Genomic DNA, 27,737 nt, shown 5'->3' on the forward strand with positions numbered 1-27,737 from the left:
TCAGAGTTTTGGGTCTGATATTAAGGTCCTTGATCCATTTTGAGTTGATATTAGTATAGGGTGATAGACATGGATCTAGTTTCTGTTTCTTGCAGATGGATAACCACTTTTCCCTTGTCTCGTTCCTGATTTTAGGGGAAATGGTTTCAGTTTTTCACCATTAAGTATGATGTTGGCTGTAGGTTTGTCGTATATAGCCTTTACAATGTTGAGGTACATTCCTTCTATTCCTAGCTTTCTTAGAGCTTTTATCATGAAGTGGTGTTTGATCTTGTCAAAGGCTTTTTCTGCATCTATTGAGATGATCAAGTGGTTTTTGTCTTTGCTCTTATTGATATGCTGTATTACATTTATAGATTTGAGTATGTTGAACCACCCCTGCATCCCTGGAATGAAGCCAACTTGGTCATGGTGTATGATCTTTCTGATGTGTTGTTGGATTCTGTTTGTCATTATTTTATTAAGGATTTTTTCATCGATATTCATTAAGGAAATTGGCCTATAGTTCTCCTTTTTGGAGGTGTCTTTGCCTGGTTTTGGGATGAGTGTAATACTGGCTTCATAAAATGAGTTAGGCAGTGTTCCTTCCCTTTCTATTTTGTGGAACAGTTTAAGGAGGGTTGGTATTAGTTCTTCTTTACATGTCTGATAGAATTCAGCAGTGAATCCATCAGGGCCTGGACTTTTCTTTTTTGGGAGACTCTTAGTTGCTGCTTCAATTTCATTTTGTGTTATAGATCTATTCAGGTGATTAATATCCTCTTGGTTCATAAACAGAACTTATTAATTTTGATGAGATTCTATAGACCAATTTTAAATTTTATAGTTAGTTCTTTCTATGATTCCATAGAACTCTTTGCCTACCCTAAGTTGAGAGGATATTCTCCTGTAGTTTTCTCTAGATGTACTATATATAGGTTTTAGATTTTACATATAGAGCTATAATCTGACAGTAATTTGTGTGTTGGTATTAGGTAGGTGTAGAGGTTCATTTTTTTTCCTTCCTTATATTGATGTCCAGTTTTTGCAGTATCTAGGGTTTTTGTTTTGTTTGGGATGGAACTGGGGTTTGAAGTTAATGCTTCTTGCTCACAAAGCAGGTGCTCTACAAGTGGTAGAGCACTTGGACCTTCAGTCCATTTTGCTCTGGTTATTTTGGAGATGGGATCTCCAGAACTGTTTGCCTAGACTGGCCTCAAACCACAATCCTTCCAATCCCAGTGCCCCAACTAGCTATGATTATAGGCATGAGCCACCAGCACCCAGCAGTACCTAGGTTTTGAAGAGACACTTCTTTCCCATCTTAAATTACTTTGACACTCTTGTCAAATCATTTGACCATATATGTGTGGATCTCATTTCTGAATTCTGATCTTTTCTACTGGCCTATGTCTGTTGTTTTGGCAATTCTAGGTTCTTTGCATTTCTAACATACATTTTAGGATCAAATTGCCAATTTACACACATGCACACAGAGAAACAGAGACAGTTTGTTTAGATTTCTTTTAATGGGATTGCATTGAAGCTGTGCATGAACTTAAAAAGTGATAACATTTCAGCAGTATTTAGGCTTCCACTGCATGAGCATATGAATATAACATTTTCTCATTTATTTCAGTCATTAATTTCTCTTCACTGTGTCCTTTAGTTTTCAGTATAGGTCTGCAACGTAGAAGTGAAGTGGTAAAAACTAATATCCAGGAAACTTATTTATTTTTGTACCATTAAGTACAATAATTAGTCTGTTTTTTTTCTTCTTTTTTGTAGATTTTCTTCTCCTGCTTTGGGAGATTTTATCGTGAATGAATATTTTTTTTTTGGAATGCTTTTACTGTATCTCAGCAAACTGCTTTATTGTCACCAACTTATTCCTAATATTCCCTTACAGAGCTGCAATGATGTCTCCTTTTTTTTTTCTTTGCGGTACTGAAGTTTGAACTCAGGGCCTACACATTGAACCACTCCACCAGCCCTTTTTTGTGTTGGGTTTTTTCGACATAGGGTCTCACAAAGTATTTGCCTGGGCTGGCTTCAAACCTCAATCCTCGTGATCTCTGCCTCCTAAATAGCTAGGATTTACAGGCGTGAGCCACTGGTGCCCAGTTGCAATGTCTCCTCTTTATTGGTTGTTTTACTTTCTTTTTTCTTAATATGAATCACTAGGCCTTTATGAAATTACTAAGGTTTTTGATCTAATGATTTTTCTGCATTAATTTTTAAAATTTTCTTCTAACCTAGTTTTTACTTTCCAGTTTAGAAGGTTAGAGCATAGATGATTAATCTGTACATTTTTCTTCTTTTGTATGTAAGCATTTAAAATTATAAATGTTGTTCCATGGAATGTTATAATTGAATTCCAAAAATTTTGATATGCTTTGTTTTGTTTGTGGTAGTGAGGATTGAATCTAGGGTTCTGTGCATGCTAAGCTAGTGCTCTACCACTAATTTATGTTTCCAGCCTTGTTATATTACATTATTTTTTTTATTGCCATTCAGTTAGAAATATTAAAAAACGTCCCTTGTGGTTTATTCTTTGGCTCTTCCTTTTTTTTTTTTTGGCAGTACAAGGGTTTGAAGTGCATTGTTTAATTTACAAACCTTAGAGCATTTATAAAATGATAAATCTAATCTTAGCTACTCGGGAGGCTGAGATCCAGAGGATCACAGTTGGAGGTCAGCCCAGGCAAAGAGTTCACAAGTGCGAAGCCCTGAGTTAAAACCCATGTCCCACCAGAGAGAGATACAGAGAGAGAGAGAGAGAGAGAGAGAGAGAGAGAGAGATCAGACCACTTTTTTTCTTTTCGATATTGGGGTTAGACCATTTCAGCCTACTGAAATTTACTGAAACTTGTCTTATGGCTCATTCACATAGACTGTCTTAATGAATGTTCTATATTAGAAAAAGAACATCTGTTTTGTTGTGTTGGGTGGTACTCTACTGTCAGTTAGGTTAAACTGATGGTGTTCAAATGTACTGTGTTCTTTCTGATTTTGTAATAGGTTTGCTTTATCTCTCTTTAGTTTTATTAATTTTGTTTTCATGTATTTTGAACTTTATTACTAAGTTTGGACACATTAAAAACTTTCCTAAATTTTTTTTTGGTGGCACTGGGATTTGAACTCAGGGCCTCACATTTGCTAGGCAGGTACTCTACCACTTGAGCCCCTTTGCCAGCCCTATTTTTTTGTTGGGTATTTTTGAGATAGACTCTCACAGTTTGCCTGAGCTGGCCTCAAACTGCAATCCTCCTGATCTCTGCCTCCAAAGTAGCTAGGATTATAGGCATGAGCCACCAGCTCTTGGCTCTGTTGTTTTTTCTTGATCAGCTTATCATTTTATTATTGTAAAATGCTTCTCTCTATCTCTAGTTCTGTGTCTTGAAGTCAGTCTACTTTGTCTGGTAATATAACCATACTTTCTTTCATATCTATCTATATGTACCTAGGGCTATATTTGCATATCTTTTTCTAATTTTACTGTATTCCTGTAAGCAGCATATAGTGTCTCCTTTTTAAAAATGTCTGTCTTAGCTTTGTAATTGGTACATGTAAGACATTTATTCTTATTGTAATTATCATGTTTATTGTTAGGCCTTCTATCTTGGTATTTGTTTTGTATTTGTCCTGTTTATTTTATTGGTTACTTGAGTACTTTTTGGTATTCCATTTTATCTCTTCTATTGACTTTTAAGATCTGTTCTGTTTTCTTCTCCCTCTCCTGTACTCCAGCTGTGAGGTTGCTCAGAGATTATAATATGAATATCGTTTTTTTCAGTCTTAGACTTATTGACATATTTATTTTGGTGCTTGTCATTTCTTTCTGAAGAACCAGATTTCTAGTATTATTTCCCTTCTTCTAAAAGAACTTCTTTTCACATCTCTTATACAAATCTGTCTGAGGTAAATTCTCTTTGTTTTTTTCTGAAAAAGATGTTTTACTCTGTTCTCATTTATTTTCACTGAATATAGAATTCGAGATTGGCAGGTTTTTTTTTTTTAATTCACAGTGTAAAGTAATTTTTTTTCTTAGTTTTCTGGACAAAACCATTGTTCCTAATTAAAAATCAGCTTCTAATCTTAGGGCGTTTCTCATATATATAGTGTATGTGTTTCTTTTCTTCCTGATTGTTTTTCTTTTTTCTTTATAATATTCTTCTTTAGTTTTCAGCAATTTGGCTATAAAGTATAGTTTTCTTTTTATATATTCAGGTTGGATTTCCTAAGATTCTTGGATGTTTGGGCTTGTTATCCTTCATCAGTTTTGAAAGTTCTTGGCTAGTCTCTCTTCAAATGTTCTGCCTCATTTTCTGACTTTTCCTTTTAGAACTCCAGTTATATACAGGTTAACCATAAGAGAATGACAGTTATAAGCTGTTATCCCATAGGTTTAATACTCTCTGTTCCAATTTTGTTTTTAACTTCATCCCCACTGCCCCTTTGTATATCGACTTGAGTAGTTAAGAATTAAGGGATAAATTCCTTAGAACCACTGGGAATAAAAAGAGAAGCAGTCAATATTTTAGAAAGAAGATTAATTTGTTCACACTCTCAGCTTTACCACTGTCGGCAGCCTCCACAATGGAGGAAAATAGTGTTTAAAAAATTGATTGGAACTTACAGTTGTTTCTGTTGTTATTTAAAAAGTCACATTTGAAAATACTAAAAAGAATTTTCATATAACATACAAATGCAATTTGTTATTTAAAGAATTTTACAGGGGCTGGAGGTATGACTCAAGTGGTAGAGTGCTTGCCAGGCACAAGGCCCTGAGCTCAACGTCCAGTACCATTGTGGGGGAAGCAAAATTTTACAAATGTGTTTACTATGATCAATTTTAGCAAATTTGTATTGCTATCCATATATTTGCATGTTTTATATTAATATATAAAAATCTGGTTAACTGTCTTTCATCTGTGCATTTTACCTCAAATCTTTTTTCAAAAGTTTAAAATGATGAATTGGATTTGCTGCTTTTAATATTGGCTACAGTTAAAATAGATATGAAACCTTCATGAATACTTTTGCATTAAAGTTATGCATTCTTTCTTTAATTTTTTAGAGGAATTTAATGATAGAATTTTGCGACCAGAGTTATCAAATGATGAAATGCTATCTCTTCATGAAGAGTTGCAGAAGATTTATAAAACGTATTGTCTGGATGAAAGTATTGACAAAATTAGATTTGATCCCTTCATTGTAGAAGAGATTCAAAGAAGTAAGTCAAGGATATGAAGAGAATGATTTCTATAGCTCTTTTACAATTTGTAAAGTTTTTTCATGTAATCTGTGTTTAATATTGCAATAGCTATTTGAAGTACATGGGCAGTTTAAGCAATTATTTTTGCAGTACTGGGGCTTGAGCTCAAGGCCTACACCTTGAGCCACTCTACCAGCCCTTTTTTGTGAAGGATATTCTCGAGATAGGGGCTCATGAACTATTTGCCTGGGCTGCTTTCAAACTGCGGTCTTCCTGATCCCTGCCTCCTGAGTAGTAAGTTATTTTTTTTTTTTTTTTTATATTTAGGTATCTTTTGTTAACTTTGCTTCTTAGCTTAAAACATTCTTTATTTGCATATTCATTTTACTAATGAGATGAAAACTTTGAGGAAGAAACTTGTTCACAATTCATATAACTGCTATTTGTCAGAACTGGAGCCTAAATAGTTCTAATTTTCCATTCTAGTGTGATTTCTTACAGTGGAGTTTCTATAAAACACAGTTTTAGGACTGAATGTTATTTTAATATAATGAATTTTAACAGATAATGTATTTATGCTATTCATAAATAATTTCTACAGTAGAATTTTTTTAATAGTTGCTGAAGGCCCATACATAGATGTTGTGAAACTTCAAACTATGAGATGTCTTTTTGAAGCCTATGAGCATGTTCTTTCTCTCTTGGAGAATGTGTTTACCCCTATGTTCTACCACAGTGATGAGGTGAGTCAAAAATTAAGTCGTTTGAATATTTTTATACAAATTTGAATAGGACTCTGATATCATTAGATAAATGATTCATATAGCAAAGTAATTAGAAAACTAAAACAAAGAAGTTACTTTATAACAATGGAAATTAGAAGTTATTTGTAAATAATTTTCAGTACTAAAACCATGTTCATGTTTATGTTACCAAAATGTTCTACCTGATTTGCTATATGTCCGAATGACTTTACATTACTGGGGTGATGCAGAAACCCCATCTTCTTTCTTTTTTCTGTGCAGTATTCAGGGGTTGAACTCAGAGCCTTACATTGTAGGTGCTCTACCAAGCCCATTCTTCTTATATATACATCATTTATACTGTGGAAATAAAAATCAAGTGGTAAAATATCTCTGTATCTCTATTTGCAATATATTAATCCTTAGCCTGTTTGACTGAGATTGTATTTACTTAATCTCAGTAGCTTTTTCTTTCTTTGTTTTTTTCTTTTTGGTGATACTGGAATTTGTACCCAGGCCTTCTTTTTGGTGATACTGGAATTTGAACTTAGGGCTTTCTGCTTGCTAGGCATGTGCTCTATTGCTTGAGCCACAACCTCCATTCCATTTTGCTGTGATTATTTTAGAGATAAAGTCTTGCTTTTTGCAGAGGCCAACCTGAACTGCTATCCTCCTATCTTATGCTTCCCACTGTTCCTAGGATTGCAGGGGTACACCACCATGACCAGCTTTTTTCTGTTGAGATGGGTTTTTGCCCAGACCCAGATCGTGGTGTGGAACCACGATCCTCCTGATCTTAGCCTTCTGTGGAGCTAGAATGACAGCATCTTTTTCTTTTCTTGTTTTTGTGATGCCGGGAATGGAACCCAGGACCTCGTGCATGCTAGACAAATGCTTTACCACTGAGCTACACCTTAAGTCCTTAAATAGCCTTTTCTTCAAACTGGAAAGTATGAAAGGAGAGTAGCATGCCTTAATGTCAGATACTAGTATAGTAAAGAGTAATAATTTTTAAATTATTTTTCAAGTATTTCAGACATCTTTTAAGAGGTGCAGAATCACCAACACGCAATTCAAAATTCAACAGGTAGGCATATTTAATCATACGTATGTTTTATTTTTTGAACTTGCTTATGCTAATATTCTGTAATAGCATCATTGTTTTTATTAGCCCTTTTTCTGAATGAATATGTGGTTTCATTGCTACATGAATAGACATTTCACCAATGATTGTTGAGCTGTTTTATATATCATAACCTGAAAATGCTTGAAATTCTTTTAGACAAGTTCCCTTGTTAATCTCATTGTGAATACATGTTCATGTTTGATAAGCTGCTTTTTTTGGAAAGTAGGGACTATATATCTTAAGTGAAACCCACAAATAATTCAGGATTTTAGAGTGTTTTGTTTTGTGTTAGAGAAAACATTATATTAGAGTACTTACTGGGTACAAATTTAGAGGGGTTTTCTCCTTTTCCTTTCTGGCTGTCTGCAAATGGAAGTGTGCAATTACCTAAAGAGAGGTAACAGAAGAAAGAATTTTATGTCTTTATGAAATGGGTAGCTAATGTCCTGATTTGTCTTTGCAATGTATGTACATTGTTATGCACAAAATTAATAGACATCAAAAAAGTCTGCAGTGTAAGTGTTCACATTGTTCTCAGAACCTTCTAGTTTGAGCAGGTATCCAGTAAATATATAGATCAATTAAAGATGTGATACAGAGATAAGTTAGAAAATGGAGCATTTTTTTCAATAGTTAGTACAAGGAAAAGTGTGAAAGTCATAGGAAGGACATACTGCATTTTTTTTGGCACAACCAAGTGTTTTAGGAGTAGATTTAGATTTTTTGGAATGCTGAATATTCTTACATAATGCCGTGGTAGAAATAGTATACATGTAGTAACTATGCTGAATGGTGAAAAATATTTTTATGATTCTTTGTAAAAATTTCTTTTTCCAATAATTTATACATTGTAACTATGAAACATACACTTTACTTAACAAAAATCATACACATGCTACTTAAAATAATATTCTTTGCATAGTCCACAAAGTTTTTATCCAGTGCTTTTTTCAAGGTCTTCTATCAAATTTCCATTATACTTGAGAAGCAAGGTGAAATTTATCCTTTTTTATAACTTAGAATGTTCATGTCTCAATGTTATAGTTTCATTGAGCTTAGTGAAACACAGACAGGAAGGAAATATGGATTCTGATTATGACCTTTTAAAGCATGTTTTTCTTTATATTGACCCGACCAGTCAGGACTCTGCCTTTCTGATACATAATGGTTTATTTACTTAGCCTAAGTAAGAGTTTTTTTAAGCACATTTTATTGAAAATTTAGAGTATCTTTGCTGATTTGCTGTTAAATGACTTAAAATATATAAAAGATTTATTAATGTGTTTTATGTATACTTTTTAAATTTAGTTGTATTTTAGAGGTAAAATTTTTAATGGATATTGCTAATTTTGACCTATTTAATTGTATATTCAAAGTATACCTTTTGTAATGTTTAGGAACCTTTTGTTAACTTTGCATGTTAGCTTATACCATTGTTTTATTTTTCCTTTTTTTTCTTTTCTTTCCTTCTTTCTTTCTTTTTTTGGTGCTTGGGCAGCAAGTGCTCTACCACTGAGCTACATCCCTAGCCCTCACACTTCTTTTTAAATACTCAAGCTAAAAATATGTGAAGAAGCATGTATGATTATATATCTAAATAACATGGACACAAATTCCATGTCGGAAAATATGGGTTTGTTTTTTGTGCCAAGTTTTTGGTGGCTTAGTCTCCCCATACTTTTTTACTGTATCAAACATTAGATCTAAGAACAAAAAAATACAGAGTTATTTCCTGACATTGAATTTTTAAGAACTTTTCTTTAATGATTAGACTTCAGACCCACAAGCCCAAAAAACAGGCATGAGCTTTGTTTCTCTAACCTTTATCATGTTATTCACAAGGATTTCTTCCTTTTACAAAGATGAATACTATCTACTTGTGTAACTTTTAAGCTTTTAAATTTTGTTTTGAATTCTAAAATGAAACTTGTTTAATGTCTGGGCTTTCTCTCTTTCTTCTCCTTCTATAATTTCACATATCTGATATTGCAGAGGTAGCCTAAGTTTGGATGATTTTCGGTAAGTCTGGAGCATGTGATTCTTTACAGTATAAATTGTCTGTTAAAATGCAGTAGTACAATACAAACACCTAAGTACAACTAAAGAGGAGAAAATATGAAGCACCAGTTGTGCTGTTACTGCCTTTAGGATAACCTTTTAAAATAAATCTCTACTTTGATTCCAGATATTTCCTTTTTGAACTAGGCTATGTCATAATAGACATGTTTTGATACTATTAAAATATTTTCGTCATTTATTTTGCCAGCATCTCACTTGTCAGAGTTGTCAACTCTTTTTTGGGGGGTGGGCTGATTTTGCTGAATTATTTTTATGATTATTTGTGTTAAAGAGCTTTTTTAAAATTAAGAAATAATGTTTCTGTGATTCAGGATATAATTACAAGTGAGACATAAAAATACATTGTGATTTGAAAGCCTTAAGTGTTTTATAATTTCTAGATTCTAGAGACAAGAACAATGAAGGTTCTAGAGATTTTCATAATATTTTGTCAATATTTTTTATGTATTTTTGGAAACACTTCTAACAGGAGTAACTGTCTACTCCTGTGTGTAAACTCTGTGTGTTTTGTTTGATTGTTCTTTGACAGTACTGGGGTTTGAACTTGGCCTCTGTGCTTGCAAGGCAGGTGTTCTACAACTTGAGCCATGGCCCCAGCCAACAATGTGTTTAAAGACACTAATTACATGCTTGTTTAGATAAAATAACCTAGTTCACTCTTTTCACTACTTATTACTTATTAGGATTTTTCTAGTTTTAAAATAAATTTTATTTATTCCCCAGACATGTATAAAATACAAATGTTCCTATATACCTGGTAGATTTGAAATTTGATCAGTTTTTTTAATTCTGTAATCATCTAATCATTTCAATAGGTAAATGTTGCTTGTAGGAATAATATCTATCCAGTAAGTAAAGAATTCTAAACAAACTTTGTCAAATTTTGAAATAACCATTTTTGTTTGCGTATCTGTAAGAATGAGTTTTATGAATAAGTTATGATTTTATTTATTAAAACATGGGGCACTTGGCTCTAATGGGGAAAAATTTTCTTGGGTTTAGCCTTTTTTTTTTTATTTTCAGCTATTTGTTTTTAGAAATTCAGTTTTGGAAAAACTGTAAAACAGCCTTACGTTTATTGCAGGGAAGGCTGCTTCCTTGGACTGCATTTATTTTTATCCTTAATGTCAGTGCTGTCTTCCCCTTCATATTTTTCTTTTCATTGCTTTGATGCATTAAGATAAATTTAATATAATAAGATACATCTTATACTTCATTTTTCTTTTGAGTATATATATATATATTATATATATACATATGTTTTATATATATATATATACACACATTATATGATTATAAAGTTGAATTGTGCTTGAACCTTTGTCATTGTAGAGGATAAAAATATTTTAAGTTTCATCTGAAAATGAAGTACTGAGAAGATCAAGGTTTTATTTTTCTCTGTTGCATTATTTTAGCAGTACAGTTACTCTAAATGGAAGTTCTATTTTGAACACTGATCTTTAACACATTTGTATGTTATTTCGAAATATATGTGGCAACAGACATACCACTAGAGGGGGCTCTCATCTTTAAAAAAATTCAGTCAATGTTTTGAGGTTAGCAGTAGCTGAATTTCAAATGTTCATTTGTAAATTTTGTCTCATTTATTCATAGAATAAATTTAAACTTTAAATGCTTTGCCATTTTTAGCTTATTAGATGTTCATAAAATGTTAGTGAAAACTGTGAAAGTTATATTAGTTTACCAGTGTCAAAACTATTTTTGTTTTAATTATTTTGTGAACTAAGGAGATTGAATTTAGGGCCTCACACTTGCTAGGCAAGCTCTCCACTATTGAGCCATGCTCTAGTCCTTTGCTTTTACTTTGTTTTTCAGATAGGGTCTTGAGCTTTTGTCTAGGCTGACCTCAGGGCATGATCCTCTATCTCGTGTCTGCCAAGTAGCTGGGATTATATATGTATCCCACTATACCTGGCTCCTATTTTTTTTCCTTATATATGTTTTTTCCATTGTTTGGGTTTGAACTCAGGGTCTTGAGCTTGCGGGCAGGTACTCTGCCACTTTAGCTACACCCTTTTTACTTTTTAGGTTATTTTTCAGATAGGGTCTCACAGTTTTTGCCCTAGCTGGCCTTGAGACATGATCCTTGTACAGGCATGCACCATTACATATGGCTTGTTTGTTGAGATGGGATCTCTCTAATTTTTTGCTGGGCCGGCCTTGAACCTTGAACCTTCTCTGCCTCCCAAATAGTTGGGATTATAGGCATGAGCTACCATGCCTGGTTTCATTTTCTTTAGTATTGTTTATAATGCACAATATTGTTGTGATAATTTGCTAAGTACCTGATACATTTTTGTTTAATATTTAGAAGCACACAGAAAAGAGGAGAGTCATTTGGAATCAGCAGAATAGGTAGCAAAATTAAAGGAGTATTCAAGAGTACCACAATGGAGGGAGCTATGTTGCCTAATTATGGTTTGGCTGAAGGTGAAGATGACTTTGTAAGTAAGAGTTCTTCAATTTGATGTTTGTGTAGCTACAAACGTACATAGCCTAACTTGTTATTTTCTCTCTCTTTTATCTTACCTCAGACTTCTTTAATATTTCTCATCCTTTCATTAGTTATATAGTTTCATGGTATTAATCCGATTTTAAAATTTCTGAGAAGTAAATTATTGGTTATTAAGGCAGAATAGTTTCTCTCTTTCTTCTCCATATGCTTTGGGATACTTGTATTGTAAATCAGTGCTATAACCTCTTATTACTTTAGCTGTGATGTGAACCAACATCATTGGCACTACCTGGGAGATGGTTACACAAACAAAATGTCGAGTCCCCTTCTAGATCTACTGAATCCATTTTCATTTTAACAAGTACGTGTATTTCACTCCCCATGTTTCTCTGTATCTTTACACATGTGATGCTGCTTGAAATTCCTTTCTTTATTTACTTGGAAAATTCGTATTTATCTTTTAAAACTTACTGTAATCCATAAACCTTTACCCAAGTTACCAAGCAGAATTATGCATTCCCTCCTTTTGTGCCATTATTATTATTGTCTTGACTATACTTTTATTTTTAATTGACACATAGTAACTATGCATATTTATGGGGTACAGTGTGACATTTCAATCATATATGTAGGGTAATTGGTGTATCTGTCACCTCAGATATTTATCATTTCTTTGTGTTAGAAACATTCAAAATCCTCTCTACTACTTATTTTGAAGTAATTGTTGTCAACCATAGTTATACTACTATTTCAGAAGAAAATGCTTCTAAAAAGCATGTAGGAACATACTGACTCTAACTGAGATGGTGCCATTTACAATTTCGAAGACACTATGCTGATTCTACCACTGAGCCATAATACTACTGATTCTAAGCTGTGGGATCTTGAGAAATTCTCTTTTCTTTTTAGGAAATGGACAGGAAAAGGAAATTGCCAGTCTCCCTGGCATGTAATTTGGAATTAGGATTTGGGAGACATTATCTTTTAGAAAACTTGAAGTTATCACTTGGCAGTAATGCCTACCTACTATGTGATCTTGGACAAGTGGCCTAATTTTACTGTGATTTTGTATCCTCACACGTGAAATGGGGGTAGTACTAACTTATATGTGGGTATTATTAGGAGATTTAAATATAGGAAGCGTTAAGAACAGTGTATAATAAATCAGTTCTTATAACTCCATGGATGCAAGTTGCAGATTAAATCAATGAATGTATACTAGCTTCAAAACCAAAGGCAAGTGTATACAATTGGGTCTTTTTGAGCACGTGGGAAACTGAGGCAGGAGAATTGCAAGTTTGAGGCTAGCCTGGGTTACATAGCAAGATCTTGTCTCAAAAACCACATAAAAAAGAAGATTGAGTTTATCTGAAATTAGTTTTCCTTCTATGTTCAGAACTGATTTGTAAGTAATATAACTCATTGGAGTTATTTCCATACAGGATATGAAAAAGTGAAAAACATTATCATTTTTCAAGAAAGTACGGGGCCGTGATGTAGCCTTTTATTCTCTACCTTCCTTATTCTCCATCCTCTTCATAGGAAGGGTCTGTTTTAGAAACAAAAAGTACTTGGTTTCTCTTAATTAACTTGAACTGAGCATTGAGGCACACAACTGCAATTCTAGCACTCGAGAGGTAGAGGATTGCAATTTGATGTCATCCTGGCTTATACTAACCCTGTCTCCACAACTACAGAAACCCAACCATTTTGGTTACAATATTTACTTGTTTTTAGATACATTAAAGGAAGCACTAAAAATTCAGAGGAATATTGCTTCAGAGACTTTTCATTAGATTCATTAGATATAAACACCATTTAAATGGTAACTAAATTTCAAACCTCTGTCACTTGTCATTCATTGATATTTATATCTTGCTAAGAATTTTGCTTTACGCTTTTGTTTTTTAGATTGATGTTGAGGGGTGTCTTTTTCATTTAAGAATGTACCATTTTTGACTTTCAGTACATATATTAAACAAATTCTCTATCATTTTATGATCTCTCCTCCGAAGCATGAAAACTAACAAAGGTACAGTTGTAATAACTTGAAAGTGCTACCTTGAACCTCAGTTTATAAAGAGATTATTTTGCCCCATAAAAGGCAAAAACTCTTCTATCTATCATGTTTTTATCATTTCCTGTTTTTAAGCCTTGGAGTTGTTTTCAGCAGAGCATTTAGATCAGTAATGGTCTTATTGGGGATTTTGGAAAGCTAGTTTAAGACAAGAATAAAGAAGAGAAAAGAGAAGGGGGCTTTATGAGGGAGGAAAATAATTTTCTTATAAGAGAAGTGGGTAGTAGGTTTGGGAAGAAAGAACAGAGAGTGAAGTTTGGGTGCTAGAATTCTGGAAATAAATTTCTTCTCACTCCTAGTTTTCTTTGACTACGGTATCAGAATTATCTTACGTCCTGTAAGTAAGTCTTTTCTTATTACTGTTTTGAGATAAGGTCTTGCTATGCAGTGCAGGCTGGCCTCAAATTCAAGATCCTCCCACCTCTACTTCCTAAGTGCTGGCATTACAGCTATGTACGAAGGTGCTGGAACCTTTAACTTACTGCCTTAAAAGGACTGTGTTTGAGATTAGTGTGTCTCAGGACTCAGAAGGCTAGCCTGGCTGCATAGCATTACCCTGCCTCACAGAACACACAAAAAGGTGAATTTATCGATTATTCCTAATATTTTGCTTCCTTTAACATGACTTTGAGATGTCTGTGTGATCAGAGATTTATATGTCAGATTCAAAGGGATTTAAAGGAATTAGTTTTTTTCCCTTCTTTCTTTGTGTATATTCTGGAACATGTGGTTTTCTATTTTAAAATCATTATTTTATTTTAGATACTTAAAAATATTATTTTAGACATTTATATCATTGTAATTTTAGAAGCTTGAAGATGAAAAAAACCTTAATTTTATAGAAGTGGTTCCTTTCAGACTCTTTCCACAATTTTATTTCCTTTAGTGCTTTCTCATAGTTTTTAAAACAATTATTTGTAGTAAATATTTTCTTTAGAATAATTTCCCAGAAATGGAACCACTTGTTCAGAACTGTTTTATGGCTCTTTATTGAAACATACTGCCAAAACACTTCCCAGAAAGGTTGTGCTGGTATACCTTATACCCAACAGTGTATCACAGATTAGCCGTTATTGGCTGTTACCATTTAAAAAATTTATATCAACAGCTGTTACCATTTTTAAAATTTATATCGTAAATGATATCAATACATTGATTTTTGTTTAAGTCAAGGTTTAACTTTGTTATATTTCCATATTATTTAGTTTTTCATCCATTATCTCTAAAATGTCTATTCTCTGTTTTCTGTTTTATGCTCATATACAAGTAATATTGCCAAACCTGAATTTAATGCTAGTAACTTGATAGTTTTAACTTTTTATCTTTACTTTTTCAGTAGAAAATTCTTATCACCTAATTTCCTCAGTTTTACACATTATTAAATTGATATGGGTATATTGCTTTATAGTTGTATCTCATATCCTGTGGTTCTAAAGGTACATTCATTCGGATTTTTTTCCAGATTGAAGAAGGTATTGTTGTAATGGAAGATGATTCTCCAGTAGAAGCTGTGAGCACACCTAATACTCCCCGAAATCTTGCTGCATGGAAAATTAGCATTCCATATGTAGACTTTTTTGAAGATCCCTCCTCTGAAAGAAAGGAGAAAAAGGAGAGAATTCCTGTGTTTTGTATTGATGTTGAAAGAAACGATAGACGAGCCGGTAGGAACATTATTAAGTACCTTCTTAAAAGTGTTTATGATTGTGTCTTTATCAGGTCTGATAAACGTTTCTCCATTTTTAACTGTTGAATATGATTGCTGATCATATTCACTCAGGAAGCTGAGTGAAAGCTTAGTCTTTCCTATGTTATCTCTGTGGTCAGTTAACTAAGTCTTTCAACTACCACTATTGAGTGATGCATTATAGATACCTGACAGTCCAGCAATGCATTTTGTGATACTGTTTTAGTGTTTTTATTAACTATCATGAATGCTTTTAGCACTATACTAGGTATTAATCCAATTTAATTAAGACAGCATTTCCCCTTTCCCATGGTTACAGTCTAATTAGAATTGAGTAAAATATAATCAGACACAACTTTACAAATTATCTTCATGTTTTGTGATCTTTTTTCCTTTGGCTCTCTCAGATGTGGACTATAACAAGAAACAAGGATTAAACTGTTTGCAGTGAGATTAAACAGTCACTACTCTGAGTTTTATTCAAGACATGGGGCAGTCAGTATAAGAAAAAGCAAAAAGTCCTGCATATTTTAGGAATGATGAACAGAAAAGTTAAGTTGTTAGTTTCAGGAAGAGGAAACTATCTGTGAAGTTAGTGACAGAGTAGTTAACTAAGCAGTAGTGAAGGTCATTGCTAATCATTCCCTTTATTTATTTTGCAAAAAGTAGTAGGTTTTCCAATATTTCTCAGAAACTAATCCTATTTTAAAAACACAAGCCGCTAGCTATGATTTTTCCTAAAATAATTGAGTAGCAGTCAGGGGCTTGCTGTCTCCAGGTCTGAGGCCACTGTTCAGTCTTGCCTAGTGGTGATTCTCTTAGCATTCTTAATTGTACGGACAAACCTTTGTCCATACTCCAATCTGATTTCAGTTGCAAACTTAATTTTGTTTGGGAGTATACTTTGTTGTTGCCTTTTGGAGCAACCATCTTTAGTTTTGGTGCTTTATTTAAAAAGTTTTACCTTAATAATTTATAAATAAAATTCAAATTAAAAATATCTTTAGGCCAATATTTTAAAACTAAAATATCTTTAGGTGGCACATGCCTGTGATCCTAAGTAGGGGGATCACAGTCCAAGCCAGCCCAGACAAGACCCATGAGACTCTAACTGAAAAATAACTAAAGTAAAAAGGGCTGGGGATGTGACTGAAGTAGGAGAGTGCCTGCCTAGCAAGTATGAGGCCTTGAGTTCAAACACCAGTGCCACCACCCCCCCCAAAAAAAGAAAAAAATCTTGCATTTTTTTGGCAATAAAAGGACACTTTTATTTATTTTGTTTGCTAAAACTGATTTTTTTCATTTTTAGTAGATTTATTAGTTGTACAAAGGGCTTGTATTGCCATACATGCTTACAGTATGCTCCAATTAATTCCCCCCCGTTACTCCCCCTCATTCCTTAAAACAGTTTTGACAGATTTCATTGTTCTATTTTCATGCATGTTTATAAACTACTTCAACCATGTTCACCTTTCTATATCCTCTTCTTCCCCCTCTCCCTCCTAATACCCACCCCCAAATGGAACCTATTTTATATCCCTGTCATTCTTTTTAAAGGATTAGACTCCACATATGAGAGAGAACATGAGATAGTTATCTTTCTAAGTCTGGCTTATTTTGCTTAACATGATGATCTCCAGTTCCATCCCTTTTCCAACATAACTTCTCTCTTCTTTATGATTGAATAATACATTATTGTGTATATATGCCCTATTTTCTTTATCCATTCATTGTTTGATGGACACCTAGGCTGATTCCATAGTTTAGCTATTGTGAATAGTGCTGCTATAAACATGAGCGTACAGGTATCTTGACTGTATGTTGTCTTCATTCCTTCGGATATATGTCTAGGAGTGGTATAGAAGGATTGTGGTAGTTCTATTTTTAGTTTCTTGAGCATCCTCCATACTGATTTCCGTAGTAGCTGCACTAATTTACATTCTCATCAACAGTGTCTAAGAGTTTCTTTTTTCTTTTGCATCTTTGCCAGCATTTGTTGTCTTCTTGATAACTGCCAATCTGACTGGGGTGAGATGGAATGTTAATGCAGTTTGGATTTGCATTCCTTTATGGCTAAGGATGCTGAACATTGCTTCATGCATTTATTAGCCTCTTGTACCTCTTTTGAAAATCGTCTGTTCAATTCATTTGCCATTTATTAATTGGATTATTTATTCTTGTGTTTCATTTTGGAGCTCTTTATATATATTAACCCTTTATTAAATGAATAACTAGCAAAGATTTTTCTCCCATCCTGTAGGTTTTTAGATTCTGGCAATTGTTTCATTTGCTTTGCAGAAGCTTTTAATTTGATGCAGTCCATTTTTCAATTCCTGTTTTTCTTTTCTTTTTGGTGGTAATGGATCCTGAACTCGGGCTTTACACTTGTTAGGCAGGTGCTCTATTGCTTGAGCCACTCTGCTAGCCCTTCTTTTTTGTGTTGGGTATTTTGGAGATAGAGTCTCCTAAACTGTTTCTTTGAGCTGGCTTCAAACCATGATCTCTGTCTCCTGAGTAACTAGCATTATAGGCTGAACCATTGGCACCCAGCCTTGTTTTTATTTTCTAAAGATAATTTTGTCATCATTACAGATTTCTATTGTCAGTATAATGTGACCTTAGTAAACCATACATGGTCTGTAGGGGGAAAAATATATTTACTACATTGATTTTATATGTGTAGCAATATAGCATTTTCAGGATTTAAAAAACCCAAACTAAATGTACATAGACCACTTGTTGAAGAAGAAAATGAGCATTTACTTTATAGGTTATGATTGATTTTTTTTTTCCTTTCTTTTTTTCCCCCTATGTATGCATACTGTTGCTTGTATTTATATTGGGCCTATATTACATATGAGAGAAACCATGTGACCTTTGACTTTCTGAACCTGGCTAACTTCACTTTAAGATGGGGTTCTCCAATTCTGTCTACCTGCAAACAACAAAATTTCATTCTTTGTGATTGAATAAAATTCCATTGTGTATAAATACCACATTTTCTTAATACATTCATCAGTTGTAGGGCATCTGGGCTGTTTCTATAGCTTAGCTACTGTGAATAATGGTGCAATAAACATGGGTGTGCAGGTGTCTTTATTGTTATCTGACTTACATTCCTTTGGGCTATTCCTTACAATAGCCCTAGTAGTGCTATTGCTGGATCATATGGCAGTTCTATTTTTAGTATTTTTGAGGAGCTTCCATACTGTTTTACCTAATGGTTGTACTAATTTACATTCCCACCTAGCCCAGGCTGGACTCAAACTTGCAGTCTTCCTGCTTCAGTCTGATTCAATCCATTGCATTCGCAAATCTATGCTAGAATGACATGAAATCCTAGCAATAGAAGTAAACATTTTGGGGGTGCTGATTCTGTGTTATGTACTATACAGAAGTGCATCATGTAGATTATTTTTTTATGTGATAGGCACAATTTTTCTTCATCTAGCAAAGTAAGGTACAGCAAGATTATTTGTTCAAGGCCACATAGTAAATGGGAGGGCTGGAATTGGAATAGGCAGTCTGACCTGACCAATTCTTTCAGCCATTGCTTTGTGCTTTCCAGTTTGGTAGCCACTAGCCACATGTAGCCATTAAAATTAAGTTATATTAAGATTTCATTTCCTTAGAGGTACTGGCCACATTTGAGGTGCTTTAGGGCAACATATTGCTGCTTGGAAGCAATGCACAGATATAAAGAACATTTACATAATTCAGAATACTCTATCAGATAGTGCTGTTCTATACTATATTATTATATCAGGATGGTTTGATAAATGTTTGTGAGACTCAAAATTATAATTTTTATGAAATACATAATTTTGGTGACATTTTAAAAGTAATAATTGCATTATTTTCTAAAGATCCTGCCAGCTTTATGATTCTGTTGTAGAAGAAGTATGTTGCTTCAGGTAATTTCATAAATAGATGAAATTTATCAGTCTCCTCTAGGTAATTTAAATTAAAATACAGGATAAAATATGTTAATGTGATGCCCAAAATAATAAGTTATTAAGACTATAAAGCAGTGCTTTATATCATTAATGTTTTAAATACTTAATTGTTTCGGTGGTTGGCTATAAATCTCACAACTTGCTATTCAGTGTTCATTCAATTCACAGTTGGGCACGAGCCTGAACATTGGTCTGTGTATAGAAGATATCTTGAATTCTATGTACTTGAATCAAAGCTAACAGAATTTCATGGTATGTTGTTCTTTTTCTATGAAACATTACAGTTCAGCATTAGTTTTCTTGAAAGCTGTTGGACCAGATTAATTTTCTTACTTTAAATAACTGTACCAAAGATATGTAATAGAGACAGTTGTAGTTGTATGCACTTTTTTATACTAGGTATGCACTGTTTCTATCTTTTTATTTTTATATTTATAAGTTGTTGCAACACACATTGACCTTTTAAATAATAAGATATAAAGGGCAACTTTTTTCTTTTTAAGAAAAAGTCCTCTTTCCTATTTAATTCTTATTTATCATGATGTGGCAGAGAATTTAAGCCAGGCAATTCAGAGTTGTTTTGTTCCACCACCATCTTCCTTGGTAGATATGTTTGCTTACATATCATGGGAAATGTTCTGATTCTTTTGTATTTAGGTTTGGAAACAAAGCTTGTAGTTGAGTGTTTCTTTTGACAGTAGATCAACTGCAAAAGGAAAACACCCTTTCTTTTTAACTCTATTCACTATTATGTATTTATTTATTTTAATTAATATCAGAGATACAGTTATGAATATTTCCAGCCATGTTGTACATGAGTTGGGGAGTTGTATTTTTTTGTCCTGATTTTTTTTTTATTTTAGAAAAGCTCTGTGGAGTGTCCCTTGATTCAAATTCAGGTTGATTTTGAATTAAGAAGGGTAAGGAACCTTCTTTACCTTACTATATGAGCAAGAGCTGTGATTAAGTGATTATTGTGGGAAAATAAGTACTATATAGTCATGCCATAGTTTTTGTTTTCTGGATTTTGAGTTTGTACTTGTCTTCAAATGGTTTTCTTTTTCTCTCTGCCAGTTTGTTACAACACCATCCTTGTGTCTTTCTCTGAGGACTTTTTTTTTAAGGCGGAGAAAAAGATAATTTGTCTCTGTGCTTTTCACCTGGATCAAAAGCTGGTTGGAGTCCCAACATTATTGTCCCTTTTTGTTACTAAAACTTCCAGAGTCAACCCTCTTTGAGAAAGCACATCCATGGTTTTTAAAATTTTGTCTTTAAGCTTATATAACATTGACAAAATGCTTCCTTTTTTTCCCATGAGGTTTTATTTAATAGAATCCCACCTATTTCAAAAAAATCTAATTGTAATTTTTTTGAAGCTGTTTTACTAGTTCACAGGGCTAAAAATTCTGTGTTAATGAAGAGTGGTTATGGTGAGAGAGTAATATTTTAGTTATCAATAGATTCAAGTTCTTTAGTCTGGTCTTCTGATGGGAAGTGCTTTGATTTTTTGAAGATTATTTAAAAGATAATGTTACATCTCTACAAGATAGTATTGTGAATCTGAATTTGTCTTAGTAAATTTTAAATTAGGTTTTTAAAGTAGTTTCATAGCATAGAAAGAACTTTAATATGTACAAATTTCAGGCACATTTCCTGATGCCCAGCTTCCTTCCAAGAGGATCATTGGTCCCAAAAATTATGAATTCTTAAAGTCAAAGAGAGAAGAGTTTCAGGAATATCTACAGGTATAGCACCAACTGTATTACTTAATTTAAAACATTAACAATCTTAGTATTCTCCAGTTTTCTCTTATACATGTATTCTTTGTTTATAAATAACTTGCTCATGTGAATTTTTTACATTCTTTTATTTTCCATGTAAATTTTAAAATGCATTTTTATCAAGAGTATATTATTTGTTTTTTAAAAATGATGGCCAATTGAAATACCAGATATTTTCCTGGATGGGGTGGGTGGGTGGGAACAGCCTTTAATTGGCTTTAAGCTAATTAAAACTAGGTAGGGGAGGTTAAAAAATGGAAGAAAAACTTTTGGTGTAAAAGATGAAATACATTTTAAGAATACTAGGTATTTTTGTTATTGTTTGTTCTGTTTTCTGTTTGATTTGTGCTTAGTACTTCTTGGACTTTGGAATCTTCCTTCCCTTTTTATTCTTTAGTCCCTTCTCTTTTGCAGTTTATAGATTTTTTTTTCCAATTTCCTGGCACCAACTTTCCCATTCTCCACTTAGAATTGAATTCCATTTTTCTCAGTGTGTGTACATTGCATCATATAAGCAGTGTATTGCTATATTATTTCAGTGGATGGTACGGGTAGCTTAAAAGTTATTTGAGATATCTGGCTCTTTAGATTAATGATATTTCTTTGTCAAGTACAGAAGACCAAAGAGAGGACATGTTTATTGGTTTAAAAAAAATCTCTTTTATTTGGGCATGGAATTTTATCATTTGTATTAAATATTTAGTTAAGTATAGATGCCTCCTAACTCAAAATAAGTATTTTTTGTTTATACTTTCGGTGGGACTGGGGTTTGAACTCGGGACTTTGTACTTACAAAGTAGGCACTTTATTGGTTGAGCCACACTTCCAGTCCATTTTGCTCTGGTTATTTGGAAATGGAGTCTACAAACTATTTGCCCAGGCTAGCCTCAAATCACAGTCCTCCCAGGATTGGCGTCAAATTCCAGCCTTTCAGGTAGCTAGGATCACAGGTATAAGCCACCAGCGCTCAGCCCAAAGTAAGTACTTTTTAAATTGGAAACTGCCAGTAGTATAAAAGGGGTACTCATATTTTATTTCCTGTGTCTTAACCATTGAATGCTTTTAGCTGAAAGTGTTTTCTGTATAATTTGTTGGTGGTTTGTAAATTAAAATATGCAATAGTATTACTACAAGGATGTTTGAATACACATGTTTGAATGAACCTGTGTCTTTCTTGATATCATTAACCATTATTTCAACTAAGTAATTCTAAGAACTATAGTACCTCATTCTATAGGAAATATTTTCTGGTAATAAGGACTTAACTTAGAGGCTGCTGTGCTAGTATTTTGTTCATATAGGTTTCTGCTCATGAAGTTTTGTAACTCTTTCATAGCTGCAAAGCTGAATATTAGTTAAGACTGGATTAATTTTGACTTTTAAAAGTCACTTTAAATTGGGCATCGTGATTACACACCTTTAATCGCAGCACTAGGAAGGCTAAGATAGGAGGAACATGAGTTGGAGGCCAGCCTGGGATACATAGGGAGACGTTACCTCAAGAAAAAAAAAGTTTATCTTGTTAGAAATTAATATAAGAACAGAGAACAGATTTTCTAAGTTTTTTCACATTTCCACATTTTTTTTCCATAGTAGGGATTGAACTCAGGTCTCTACCACTTAAACCACTCCCCCAGTCCCCAACTTCTTTTAATTATAGAGAAAATTGTATGATATTGTGGTATTCATTTAATTTATGTTTTGCAGTGATAGGAATGGGACCCAGGGCCTTACTCTTACTAGGCAAGTGGTCTACCACTGAGCTGTATCCCCATCCCTATAATACTCATTTTATTGTTGAGAAACTAGAAATAATATCAGCTAATGCTTTATCTTACTTCCTTTGTTTCAAATGCTTTATGTAACTACACTATGAAGTAGATAGTGTTGCTATCTACATTTTACATATGAGGAAGCTAACTACTGGATAATTTAGGAACTTTTCTAGAGTCACCTAACTAGCAAATAGAAAAGCCAGGATTCAAACACATACATGTCTAACTGTAGAGGTCAAGGTCTTATTATTGCTGTATTATTCTGTCTGTAAATGCAGTTTTTTTCAGCATATAATAGGTTTTGGTGATTTAAAGTTGTTTTTTCTTTGTTTAAAATCATTTCAATATAGTTTTGATTACCCGTCTAGATTTCTAAGCTGTTTTTTCTTCCCCCTACCCCCATTTAAGAAACTTCTGCAGCATCCAGAACTGAGTAACAGTCAACTGCTGGCAGACTTTCTTTCTCCTAATGGTGGAGAAACACAGTTTCTTGATAAGATACTACCAGATGTAAATCTTGGTAAGTCAATTGAAAGAAAAATACAAGAGGATAAATTGAAAAGAAAAGAATCATTGTTTTCAAATTGTTTAGAAAAATAGTTTATATGGTATGAACAGGTGATGAATGCAATAGGCTTTATTTTTGCAGTTGGGTATAGGTTGTCAGTTGTTGACTTTAAGCTATCTATTTTATGAGTTCTGATTATTAAGCAGCCACTTATAGCTAAATGCTTTATCATAAAAAGGTTATAGTAGCAATGTACTTTTGTGTTCTAAATTTAAATAAAGTAATGTGCTGTATAACACATAGTGGTCAATGACAGACTACATATATGAACATATATGACGGTGGTCCTATAAGATTTTTGACATAGTGGCTTTGTAGCCATCTTAGTTTGGGTAAGTGCACGCTGTGTTGTTTGCGAAACAAAATTGCTTACAGTGCATTTCCCAGCATGCTTTCCTTTTGTTAAGTGTTGCACCATGACTATGTAAGAAAAGTGGAGATGGTACCTTCAACATATATGAATGTATGTATTCATCCTGCATTATGTGAATAGCTATGGTGTATGAAACTTCTCATGCAATATCTCAAAAAAGATAAGATCTCTTGACATTTGACTTGAATTCTCAGCTGTTTTTTTCCCTAGATCTTCAAGGTGTATGGTGTCTTTCCTTATTTTGCAAATTCAAGCATTATAACTATTCTTTCTTTGGGTGGCTTATAGTAGTAATTCAGATGAGTAAACATTCTATAAATTCAATGAAATTAATCTTTATTAAAACATTTTTATTAGGATGTGTTTGTTGTATGGGGAGGGGGTTTGTATTGTGACAATTCCAATTAGGCTTATATTGTACATTAGTTGCATAGCCCCGGTTGTTTCTCCCCCTCAACTCCCTCCTTACCCCACTTAAAGCAATTGCAAGAGGTTTCTTAGTTCTGTTTCATATAGGTATATGAAGTCCATCTACCATATACCTTCACCTTAATATCCTTTGTTTACCCTTCCCTCTTCCACTAGTACCCTTCCACATACACTGTCCTGTCTTTTGTTCTTATCGTTTAAGTTGATGTTGAAAGGGGTTTCTCAATGTATCCCCTCTGTGGGTATACTTTACTTTGGTCCATTCAATCCCTTTCTCAATGAAATTATCTTGATGCATTCTGAGCAGATTTTACTTCATGCTACTTCTATACATGAATTTTATTTAAAGTTTAATTAGTTGTTGGCTAGAAAAACTCTGACATGTAATGTACGTTTGAGATAGTCTGTGTGGAAACATTTCTGCTTTGAATCTCAGTGTTTTCAATTTGTTTTTATTTTTTTCTATACAGTTTTGATTAACAATTAATAAAAAAAAATTTAGGTGAATAAAATTTTAACCCTTAGTTTCAGGATGACTTTTTAATCAGTAAAAATCATTTTGATGTTTATAGTTTGTTTTATTTCTACTAGCACTATTTTAAAGGGCATTGAAGATTTATCAGAAAACTTGTATTTGCTGTCCTTTAATATATTACTTTTTATTGGAGCTCTAAAATTCAGTCAAAACATAGTCTACTGAGATACTGAAGGCATTTTATTATAATACTATAATTATAGAGATTGAAGTTAGTATTTTCTAAAGATGTTTCAGAAAATGTTTTTTGTGTTGTAATATTTGAGCATCTAATTCCAGCTATACATTTTGATAAATTATTGTAACTTATCTAAATACCAAAGATCAACAGAAATCCAAATGCAAAATATGTTATATTATATAACTACTTATATATATATATATATATATATATATATATATATATACATTGCAAACATAAAATCAAATAAAAGAACTTTGACTTGGAATGTAGCTCAATTATAGAGCAGCACTTGCCCAGTATGTGTGAAGGCCTGGGTTTGATCCCCAGGATCACAAGAAAAATACAATTAAATAAGTAGTAGTTCTAAAAAATTTCCAGCAACCCCCCTACTCTGGGGAGTGCATATTCTACTTTGCAGATCACTGGTTTTAAGATCTGTTTCTCAGTCCCTTCCATCTGCCTATCAGCAATGATCTCACTGCTACTAGAGGTCACTTATCTTTCCTGACCCTCTCTGTAGTCTTCTTTTCTTTAGAAATTTTTCTTTGGCATACATTAACACACAAACTGGCTCATTCCACTTTCTGTTCCTTTGTTTCCATCTTATACAATCCTCCTTTGTCTCAGTACACCCCAATATAGGTGTTTCCAAAGACTCTGCCCTCAAGTTTGTTCTTACCAGGTTCAGCAGAATGTATTATTTTAGTTCTTATCTATAAATAGTTCCAGGGCTGGGGATGTAGCTCAGGGGTAGAATATGTGTGAGGTCCTCAGTTTGATCCCAACACTGCAAAAATAATATTTCAAATGGAGTCTGACCTTTAAGTTATATTTTTCTAACAAGCAGTTGGACATTGCTACTTCATCTCACAACTTCTTTTTAGAACCAACATGTAATTACGCTAATGACTCTGTAGTCATCTCAGTCACACTTGAAACACATTACCATGGATTTCTCATGTGTTACTACGTGTCTATTTAGTTTCAGAATTCTGTCAGTTTTACTTCTTTGATATCTATCTCTTGTATTCCTTCTCATTCTGTATACCAGATTTCATTGCTTCTTATTTGGATTGTACTAAGTTTCTTCTCTAGCCTTCTGGATTTCTGTCCTTTTCTTGCCTTCAACCAGTTTATCATATATCACTGCCAGAGTTATCTTCCTAAAGTATAGTTTTTATCATATCATATCATTTCTCTTTGTTATCATAGGAAATATTTATTCCTTAATCTTTAGATCTCTAAAAAGCACTATATAGTTTGATACCAAGGTATCTCTTACAGTTTTGTTTCTTACTACTTTTTTTCACTTGTTAGCAAAATTGAACCCCTTATATTCTTTTTCTGCAATGCCTTTGTTTATATGGTATTCTTCCACCTTATGAACTCTTCTTCTATATCTATATGTTTATATATTACCCATCTTTGAAGACCCAGCTGAAAGAAAGGATTGGGTGGCTCTGTTTAGGAGGGCTTTTCTTGGCTAGGTATCATTTGTCTAGATCTTGAAAGTAGTGGAAATCACCAGGAGGAGATAGTTAGAGGGACTGGTATATACAAGAGGCATGGAAAAGAGACTCAGCTGAAGATGTGTACAGGTTCTGGAAGGTAGGGTACATGTAAGACAGGGAAGCTAGAAAGATAAGTTATGGCCGCAGGTGTCATGGTAAGGAATTTGGACTTAACCCTCTAAACAGGGAGGAAGAGATATTGGTAGGTTTTAAACCAGCCAATCAAATTTGGGTTTGGGAAATAGAACACTGGCAGCAAATTGAGGAATTCTAAAGGCTATTAGAATCAGTATCTTGGAGTAAACCTAGTAGAGTAAAATCACAAACTTTGATTGGGGGACATCAAAAAAGACCTGTGCAAATAGAAATCATATTCATTGTTTAGAAGCCACAATATTTTAAAAATATAAACTTACCCATATGTTGATCTCTAGATATAATTCAGTATCAGTCAAAATCAAATAAACTGTGTGTTTGCACCTTGACAAGCTGAACGTGTAGCTCCTATGAACATGCATAGAACCAAATAGCTGACATACTTTAGATGAAGAAGAATAAGGTTGGAGAACTCTATCATATGTCTTAACTTACAACACTGGATTAGTCAGTAGATCTATGGAACAGAACACAGCATCTCAAGATACATCTATACAGCTGTGAGCATGACTTGTGAGCATGGCTTTTCAAGATGGAAAAGGAATTGACTTTCCAAGAAACGCTACTGGGACATTGGGTATACATTTAAACTCTGGGTTTTTGTTTTGTTTTGTTTTTAAAAACAAAAACTCTATACATAGAGTTATGTATAGAAACCTATAAGGATTTTGGAAGATTATACAGAAGAATAAATAGCTCTGTGACTTTAGGGTAAAGAAAGATTTTTTAATGTTTTCTGTTGTTTACCTGCTAGGCAAAATTGATTTGTTTTGTTGTTATTTTCATTGTTGTTGTTTTGAGACAGGTTCTTGCTGCGCAGTCCATGCTGGCTTCCAATACATGATCCTCCTGCGTCAGTCCCACCCCCCAAGTGCTGGGATTATAATGTGTGCCACCATGCCTTGTCAGTATTTTTTTTTTAATAAAAATACTCTTAAGGAAAGAGGGCCATTGTCCACCTGCACATCCATGTTTATTGCAGCACTATTCACAGTAGCCAAGCTATGGGAACAACCAAGATGCCTCACTATTGACATATGGATTGAGAAAATGTGGTATTTATACATAATGACATTTTACTCAG

At 33.5% G+C, this 27,737-nt stretch overlaps 1 protein-coding gene across 6 annotated transcripts in view; it reads left to right on the forward strand.

Moving 5' to 3' along the window:
• The window catches only part of Snx14 (sorting nexin 14), a 93,310-nt gene that overhangs the window by 49,313 nt on the left and 16,260 nt on the right, over positions 1-27,737 (forward strand). For 2 of the 6 annotated variants that reach the window (XM_074078596.1, XM_074078590.1), the window contains exons 13-20: positions 5,060-5,215; positions 5,816-5,940; positions 6,969-7,027; positions 11,478-11,610; positions 15,161-15,362; positions 19,510-19,593; positions 20,986-21,086; positions 23,306-23,417. In XM_074078596.1, the coding sequence (XP_073934697.1) occupies positions 5,060-5,215; positions 5,816-5,940; positions 6,969-7,027; positions 11,478-11,610; positions 15,161-15,362; positions 19,510-19,593; positions 20,986-21,086; positions 23,306-23,417 (972 nt within the window). Of the gene's footprint in view, positions 1-5,059; positions 5,216-5,815; positions 5,941-6,968; positions 7,028-9,058; positions 9,086-11,477; positions 11,611-15,160; positions 15,363-19,491; positions 19,594-20,985; positions 21,087-23,305; positions 23,418-27,737 lie in introns of all 6 variants that reach the window. The other 4 variants (XM_074078565.1, XM_074078571.1, XM_074078581.1 and 1 more) reach the window with 4 other exon arrangements.

Source organism: Castor canadensis, chromosome 1 (genome assembly GCF_047511655.1).
Source record: "Castor canadensis chromosome 1, mCasCan1.hap1v2, whole genome shotgun sequence".
NCBI lineage: Eukaryota > Metazoa > Chordata > Mammalia > Rodentia > Castoridae > Castor > Castor canadensis.